General features: G+C 34.4%; 2 protein-coding genes across 2 annotated transcripts; both read left to right on the top strand.

Annotated features, from left to right (window-relative positions):
* The first annotated feature begins 308 nt into the window (after nt 1-308).
* Nucleotides 309-2,895, top strand: LOC143573311 (ceramide synthase 1 LOH3-like). Its single transcript, XM_077058225.1, has 7 exons — nt 309-440; nt 1,154-1,383; nt 1,461-1,613; nt 2,032-2,217; nt 2,308-2,492; nt 2,590-2,662; nt 2,767-2,895. The coding sequence occupies exons 1-6, from the start codon at nt 312-314 to the stop codon at nt 2,619-2,621; spliced, it is 915 nt and encodes a 304-aa protein (XP_076914340.1). The 5' UTR covers nt 309-311; the 3' UTR covers nt 2,622-2,662; nt 2,767-2,895.
* A 4,209-nt stretch (nt 2,896-7,104) lies between these two features.
* On the top strand, nt 7,105-8,815 carry LOC143573320 (peroxidase 11-like). Its single transcript, XM_077058232.1, has 4 exons — nt 7,105-7,323; nt 7,407-7,598; nt 7,738-7,903; nt 8,391-8,815. Exons 1-4 carry the CDS (start codon nt 7,105-7,107, stop codon nt 8,813-8,815), a joined length of 1,002 nt encoding a protein of 333 aa, XP_076914347.1.

The following is an 8,815-nucleotide window of genomic DNA, read 5'->3' on the forward strand; positions in this document are numbered from 1 at the left end:
CATATATAACATAAAACTCATGTCACTTTTTATATATCATAGAACACTTTTTACCCATATATTGTTTTTTCTAAAATCGAATTATTGTTAAACTTTAGCCTATTTTATTAATAGTAATATTGTTACCGGTAATAAATTTCATAACTTTTAAAAACCAAACCAAACAAATAATATGCTATTAAATGTTCTTTCAACATACCTTAAATGCACAAGAATAAGAGTCAAGGGGCTTGTATGAAACTTATGTTCATCAGCATCAAATAAATAAACAAATCTTCACTAGCAAACCAAACCCATTATTGGTTCAAAGTATGGGTATCTTAAATTCGATTGATTTGGAACACGAATCGTTCCCAACATATGGGGATTTTGCAGTTCTTCCTATCTTTCTTGTCTTCTTCCCATCTGTTCGCTTTTTCCTAGACAGATTCATTTTTGAGGTAATTATTTTTATTATTAATTTTCTGTTCATTGGATCATAAGTTGTTTAGGGATAATAATATTATTATAAATGTTATTTAATCCCAAATGGGTATATGAATTTTGTTGCAAAATTGAATTTTGTTGTATAAATCCATATCTAGTATTCTTGTTATTGGATCATGTGGAAAGTCAATAGGAGCTAGTATTATTAACTGCTGACTATTGACTTAATACGTGATGGGATATTGTAAGATTAAATTTAAATAAGTGACGAGGTATTGCACCTGTAGCAGAGTGGCCTTGCTCTCATTATCAACTTAGACCGGCTTCGTTTTCAGTAGGATTGGCTTTGCTATTCAAAAGGGGTTGTGACGCAGCTTGTTGTCCGTTTGCCTGCCACTTTATTGTAATCGTTTAGAGTTTAATGAAAAAAAAAAAAAACTTAGATTCAGTCATGCGTCGCTCAGATTCGTTAAAAATGTTATTTTGGGCCTGAAAGTTAATATAAACATTTATTATTATTATTATTATTATTATTATTATTATTATTATTATTATTATGCCATAGAATCTTTCATTGTTTGTAAGCATGAAAAGAAAATTTGTGTTTCATCTGTTTTTAGGACTAAAATATGCGCGATTTGAAGAAATTAGAGAGACATGAGTTTGTTGATAGAAAGATATACGGTTAATAAAAGAAACGTGTTTATATTTGTGTCACATGTTGCAGCGGGTAGGCAGATGGTTAATATTCGATAAGGGGCAGCAGAAGCTAGAAGTCGAGACAGACGAAAGAAATAAGAAGATAAGAAAGTTTAAAGAGTCAGCTTGGAAATGCATTTATTTTCTTTCGGCTGAATTTTTAGCCCTGGCGGTTACTTATAACGAACCGTGGTTCACTAACACAAACAATTTTTGGGTAGGTCCTGGCGACCAGAAATGGCCAGACCAGAAAATGAAGTAAGCTCTTTGTTATTTTATGCATAATTAATACTTGACTATAATAAGCAAATATTAATAGTATAACTGATTTCCAGGTTGAAATTGAAAGGTCTGTACATGTATACGGGTGGATTCTACACGTATTCCATCTTTGCATTGATTTTTTGGGAAACAAGATCTGATTTTGGTGTGTCGATGGGACATCATGTTGCTACAGCCATTCTTATTATGATGTCTTATATTTGCAGGTTATTAGTTTTCTTTTTTCTTTTTGTAGAAACTAAGGATTGATCATTTTTCTGTTTGTGGATTTTTTTTTTTGGTAGAAACCAAGGATGGATATGTTTTGTTTATCTTTTTGTAGAAACTAAGGTAGGATATTATTATTATTATTATTATTTGTAGAAACTAAGGTAGGATATGCTTTTTTTATTATTATTATTTTATTATTATTATTATTATTATTATTATTATTTTTTGTAGAAACTAAGGATGAACAATATTTTTGTTTTGTGGAAACTAAGGATATCAATCAATCAATCAATCATGCCCAGTGAAATCCCACCGACAGCAAAGCTATAAGTAGGGTCTGGGGAGGGTGGGATGTAGGCACACCGTACCTCTATCCAAAATCAACATGTTAATTTTTTAAAATATTTTTTGTAGGTTTGCTCGTGCAGGTTCGATTATTTTAGCACTTCATGATGCAAGTGATGTGTTTCTTGAAGTAGGCAAGATGACCAAATACAGTGGTGCGGAAACACTCGCAAGCTTCTCGTTTGTTTTATTTGTAATATCTTGGGTCGTGCTTCGCCTTATTTATTACCCGTTTTGGATATTGTGGAGTACAAGGTTAGTAGAAGACAATGATCAACATTTATATACATAATAATATGCCAATTCTGATTTTTTTTTATTTTTATTTTTTTTGTGAAATTTCAGTTATGAAGTAGTTATGAGTTTGGATAAGGACAAGCATATTAAGGAGGGCCCGCTATACTACTACGTGTTCAACACTCTTCTTTACTGCCTGCTTGTTCTTCATGTATACTGGTGGGTGCTTATGTACCGTATGCTCGTTAAACAGGTTCAAGATCGAGGCAAACTCAGCGACGATGTTCGCTCTGGTATGTTAATGAAAAATTGAAAATAATGTATTTATTTGATCAAAAAAGGTTTTTTTTTTTATTGCTAATTTGGTTTCTTGGTTCGGGATATTTGCAGATTCAGATAGTGATAAAGAACATGAAGATTGATCTCTCGTTCCTGTTCGGCTGCTAGCGAAGTTGGTATAAGGGTATTACAAGAATTAATTTAAAATTATGATTACTTTATAAAAATTTTCTTTTTTATATATCAGTTAGAAAAATGAAATTTTTATAATTTTGTGTTTATTTGCAGGTTGGTGGGAGGCGTTTTTCGGATCAAAGATCAAATTGTGTAGTGTTTTGTTAATGGACAGATTTGTATAGATAGAGTTAATATTGATATACAAAGTCAACTCTTGTCATTGCCTGCTGGTTAAGACAATTGGGGATGTATGTTCAGTTTGTTGGTAGTTTTGTTTCTTGTAATCACAGGATTATTAATCAAACCAAAACCTAAACAACCTAATTCGAACAACCCGAAACCTGTATAAAAAATATCAAACCAAAACCTAAGCAGCCTAATCCGAACAACCAGAAACCTGTATAAAAAATACCCGAATGACAATGCATGAAATTGTCCTTTCATAAAAACATTTATTGGCTTTTAAAGATTATTAAAATCATCAAATCATCACCAAGGGATAGGGGTGTGCATTGTTCGATTCGGTTCAATTAATAGTCTCAACCAAATTAACCATTTGGTTAACTGGTTCGGTTTATTCAGTTAATAACCAAAATTAAATTATGGTAAAAAATTTTTATTTAGAAATACATGAAATGGATACATAAATAGACAAAATGAATATCTAAATACATGAAATGGTGGTATAAATACATGAAATGATGGTATAAACATAAAATATATGAAATTAATGTATAGAAACTAGAAATATATGGAAATACGAACTGTTCTGTTCGATTAATCAAGTGATATGTGAATAACAGGGTAGAGAGAGAAAGAGAGAGAGAGAGAGAGAGAGAGAGAGAGAGAGACAACTCAACGGATTGATACCTTCATTCACATCTCGTATCGTTATTATACGGTCGCCCTAACGACCCAACTAACCGATCTTAACAACACTATTACAAGTTTACATCTTTAGTCCTTAGATTATTACAAAATACAACTAAGACCCCTGAACTATTTGATTACTGAACATCACGTGTAAAAAAACAACCGCTTTTCGGATGGATTTAGATGGTTTTCGATTCGGTTATTGCTCACCGTCACGTCAATTAACTACTACAAAGTTCCAATGTGGGCACTAGAATAGTGTGCAAACATGAGGCACGTTTTACACCAACCCCAAATACCCGAGGGACGAAACCTGTAACAAAACCACCCCCTCAAAAACCAAACACTTGCTAAAACAGACCCAAAATACAAAACAATATAATCCAATACAATTGAATACAGGTTCAGTAGCCACATTAGATCTCCGGCGAACATATCTTTGTAATTCCGATCAATATTCATCAACAGCATCACACTCAGTATGTACTCTTTCAATTCCACTGTATTTCACGCACAATTACTTCTTTCTTCCTGCTCAAGTAACTTATAAATTAACCTTCCGTTAGGGTTTTTTGCTAAAATTAGGCTTGTGATTGAGGATACGAGTGTGTTTTAGTACTAATTAACTGTATTTCGAGTAGGTTAACCAAATAATTGTTATTGTAGCAAGTAGGCAAGTGATTAGGGTTTTCAGTGTATGTATTAATTATTCAACTTAACAGAAACTTGTTAATTGTGTATCTGAATCTGTGCTTCAGTTTAGAATAATTTGTGTAAAAGGTAGACGAGCCGACTAGGCTCGAGCTCTGCTCGTTTTAAGCTCTATTTCAAGCTCGGACCGTGAGTATTTTTACAAGATCGGTTCGTTTTCTATATATGTTTATGATTATATATGTATTTTTCAGTTATAATCTTGTATATAACAAATATACATTATTTGTTATTTTATATATGATAATTATTATTAAATGAATTTATGTTAAAAATATGCATTATATAAATAATAGGCTTGCGAGTCGGCTGGAGTTCAATTAGTGAAGCTAGGGCTTGGGCTTGTTTATTAAACAAGCTTATTTTAGGCTTCATTTGGCTCCTGAGCCGACTCTAGCTCGATTAGTGAAGCTTGTGCTCGGGCCTGCTTAATAAACAAGCTTATTTTAGGCTTCATTTGGCTCTTGAGCCGGCTCTAGCTCGATTAGTGAAGCTTGTGCTCAGGCCTGCTTATTAAACAAGAATATTTTAGGCTTTATTTGGCTCGGGCTCACTTATTAAACAAGCTTATTTATAGGCTTGACTAGGCTCGTGAGCTGGCTTGGGCTCGATTAGTGAAGCTTGTTCTCGAGCCTGCTTAATAAACAAGAATGTTTCAGGCTTTATTTGGCTCGGGCTCACTTATTAAACAAGCTTATTTATAGGCTTGACTAGGCTCGTGAACTAGCTTGGGCTCGATTAATGAAGCTCCTGCTCTGGCCTGTTTATTAAACAAGCTTGTTTTTAGGCTCGCGAACCGGCATGAGCTCGATTGGTGAAGCTTAGGCTCGGGCTCGTTTGTTAAGCAAGCTTGTTTTTAGGCTTGAGCTCGTTTAAGCTCAGCTTGATTTGAGCTCTTTTCGAGCCAATGCAAGTAGCTCACGATTGGCTTGGCTTGTTTACACCCCTAGGTACTAATCATAGGTACTTAGTTTTCTTCTAATAAATGTTTTATATTGACCAATGTTCAATATCCTTATCTTAACATTAAGATCACAAGTGTAGAAATGATATCAGTTTTACACAAATAATGTTGATCTTGTTTGTTTTCTGCAAGAATTTTGGTTTATGATTTGTTTCAAAAGTGATATGATTCAAATGAGACGTTTTTCTGATATTGTAAACCTTTTGTGCTTAAATCTAAGGTAATAATAATCAAAACAAGACATGGAAAATGTGCTAACCGAGCTACCACCACCTTCACGGTTCTTCTTAGAAGATCTAAACAACTTTGCTCCACCCGCACCACCATTACCATCACCCTTCATATCACTCTCAACTCCAAATTCCAAAACCACAATCCGACCCACTCTTTTAATAATCGCTATCTCCGCCCCATCGTTAAACTTACTCCACCACTTATCCCCTAAAACCCTTATCGGAACCCTAATTCTACCCGAAATACCAACCTCAGGGAACTCTGTTAACCCTTCGTTAAAAGACAAATTCTGCAACCTGTATGCAATCAACCATACTGATAAATCCATTGTTATTGCCAACTTTCAATACTCAGTTTCTTCAGAACGAACCCACTCGATTGCCAAAACACTCATTGGCCAACAAATTATCCCCAAGCGGGTTCTGATCTTTGACTCTGTTCAAAGCCGAAACTTTCGTGGACGAATCTCAACCGATGATACATTTGCATTGAAGTTGGAAACCTCGAGGGAAAGAAAAGAGGGCCCGCTTTTGAAACGTTTAAGCTATTTTCCTTCGGGAAGTGTTTTGGAAGGGCTGGGTGCTGCTCTGTTGAGTCGGTGCCAGATGATGAATATGAAGGCGACTTTGTGTGTCACGTGGCCTGAGTCGGGTGGTTCAGTGGTGCAGATGATCAAAGATTTGTTGCTTAAAGATGTGTTGGTGGATATGGCTGTTAGTATTGAGGCTGCTGATGAAAATGAAGGGTTAATCTTTGGCTATAAAAATCATTATCTTGATTCTGAGTTGTATACCTGATTTTGAGTTAAAAGTTTTCATACTTATTTCATGTTGTAGAAACTGAGCAGACTGTGTGTTATCTCTTTCTTGTAATACATGTACCTTTCTAAGGATCTGTCACTTTTATGAGTTTTTAGTGTTCAGTATTTGGTTTGGAGTTGAAAAATCGATTCTCAACCCGAATAGAATGCAATTTTGAATTTGGTCTGCGGTTAAAAGTCGCTTTGGGTTGTAAGTTGAAATCGAGTTAGTTTGTTTGAGAAAAGGTATGTTTTTTATTGTTTACTATGGTGGAAGTTGAAGATGGGTTTGAGCTACAGGCTGTGTAAACAAACCGAGTTTGAGACTGACTCACCAAATGATCGAATCGTGATGTGCTCAAACGAGCTGGAAACGAGCCTGAGCTTTTTATACCGAGCTTCAACTGGCTCGAGCCCCATGAGCATAAATGAGCATATTATTTGCATAAATATAATTAATTTAATTTAATACTTTATATATTACTCGAGCTCGAGCTGGCTTGTTGAAACTTGAAATCACTAGTTTGGATTTGTGTTGTCTATTGACTATTGTAAAGGTTGGTTATCAATTCTTATACGAAGTAAACAATTATTTAGTAAATATTCATTTTTTAATTACATAATCATAAGTTTATTAATTAAAGACTATAATTTGGTAGCTTCCCTTGCCCAATTCTCCTTTCATGACACACAACTTTATTAAAGTCTTAGTAAAAGAAGGCCCACCAACTAACCAAGAGTGGTTCCATCTTCTCTTGACTAAAAACTCACATTTTTCACTCACAAAAGCAACATATTATACACACACAAACACATATATATGCATGCAAGTTTCTCTACTTAAGTATACCATCCAAGAAACATCACAATGCATATCAACTCAACCATCTTCATTCTTTCATTTTTCACCATCTTTTGCTTCAAATCATTGCATGCAGCGAATCCACCGTTATCTTTGGATTACTACAAATCTACTTGCCCGAATGCAGAAGCCATTGTTAGGAAAGAAATGGAGTGTGTTGTGCAATCCAATCTTAGAAACGCGGCTTTGGTCCTACGGTTACACTTCCATGACTGCTTCGTACAAGTGCGGTCAAACAAAAAGATTATTTTTTGAGTCTTGTTTCTTGTTTTTCATTTTTGATATATAGTTTGTTATTTTCGATATAGGGTTGTGATGGATCGGTGTTGCTAGACGATACGGTCACGTTACAAGGAGAAAAGAAAGCTCCCACTAATTTGAATACTTTGAAGGGTTTCGAAATCATTGATAGGATAAAGGAAAAGCTTGAATCCGAGTGTCCTGGTATAGTTTCGTGTGCTGATCTTCTTACGTATGCTGCAAGAGATGCAACTGTGTTGGTAAGTTGAATGTTGAAACATACCGTGTTCACCTGATACCATCGGTTAACAGGGTATTGGTGGGGTCAAGTAGCCGGTCTGGCAATAAAGATTGTTTCTAAATGATTATTAATGTTAATGACAAAAGTTATGGGTGTAGGTTGGTGGACCTTATTGGGATGTCCCGGCTGGGAGAAAAGACTCGAAAACGGCTAGTTTTTCACTTGTGGAATCAAATATTCCCCGTCCAAACGACGGCCTTCTCTCCATCATTGCCAAGTTTATGTATCAAAGCCTCTCCGTCACCGACATGGTTGCACTCTCTGGTAAAAAAAATGTATTTTATAAATTTATAAAAGGTTCATATCATAAAAAGCCAACATATCTTTTTATTTTAAAAAAATGCATTTTCAATTTAATTTTGATATATTAAAGTCCTTGTAAAATATAAACAAAAGTCATTAAACTAACTTTGTAATATTGAAATTTGTTAATATTCACTCTTAAATTGGTCAAAATAAGATAGTATAATTTCTTTTGCAAAGCTTGTCAATATTTGACCTCTTTTAATAATTAACAAATAATTATTTAAAAATAATTCACAAGCATGTGTGTTTTAGACAAGTTTAAGAACATTAATATAAAAAAAGGTATTTTAGTGATTTTTTACAATGTGAGAGACTATATAAAAAAGTTAAGTAGTTTTCGTAAAAAATAAGAAAGTATAGTGGTTTTTTATGATATTAACCAATTTAAAAAGTGTAAACGAGTGATTGTGCGTTTTGAAAGTGATTACTTGATTATTATTATTAGGTGCTCACACAATCGGGATGGCTCGTTGTACAAACTATCGAGCAAGAATCTATGGAGACTACCAAACAACTGCAACAATGCCTAGTATCGCTGAGTCAAACCTCAAAACATTAAAGTCAACGTGCCCGGCTGCAAGTGGCGGAGATAACAACGAAGCGGCAATGGACTACATTTCACCTAGTCTTTTTGATAACGCGTATTACCACTTACTTCTTAGAGGCGAAGGCCTTCTTAACTCGGATCAAGAGCTCTATTCCAGTGTTCTTGGAGTCCAAACAAATAAGCTTGTGAAGAAATATGCCGAAAATCAAATCGCGTTTTTTGAACAGTTTTCTGAGTCTATGGTGAAAATGGGAAATATTACTAATCCTGAGACTTATGTTAATGGTGAAGTGAGGCAGAATTGTAGGTTTATCAACACATAA

The sequence above is a fragment of the Bidens hawaiensis genome, unplaced genomic scaffold, assembly GCF_021521415.1.
Source record: "Bidens hawaiensis isolate Kalapana, Puna unplaced genomic scaffold, B.hawaiensis_p1.1 tig00001382_1, whole genome shotgun sequence".
In the NCBI taxonomy this organism is placed as follows: domain Eukaryota; kingdom Viridiplantae; phylum Streptophyta; class Magnoliopsida; order Asterales; family Asteraceae; genus Bidens; species Bidens hawaiensis.

Coding starts and splice junctions, on each gene's coding strand:
- LOC143573311 (XM_077058225.1), top strand. CDS start 312: ATGGGTATCTTAAATTCGATTGATTTGGAACACGAATCGTTCCCAACA. Junction 1,614..2,031: donor ATGATGTCTTATATTTGCAG/GTTATTAGTTTT, acceptor TATTTTTTGTAG/GTTTGCTCGTGCAGGTTCGA. Junction 2,218..2,307: donor TGGATATTGTGGAGTACAAG/GTTAGTAGAAGA, acceptor GTGAAATTTCAG/TTATGAAGTAGTTATGAGTT.
- LOC143573320 (XM_077058232.1), top strand. CDS start 7,105: ATGCATATCAACTCAACCATCTTCATTCTTTCATTTTTCACCATCTTT. Junction 7,599..7,737: donor CAAGAGATGCAACTGTGTTG/GTAAGTTGAATG, acceptor TTATGGGTGTAG/GTTGGTGGACCTTATTGGGA. Junction 7,904..8,390: donor CGACATGGTTGCACTCTCTG/GTAAAAAAAATG, acceptor TATTATTATTAG/GTGCTCACACAATCGGGATG.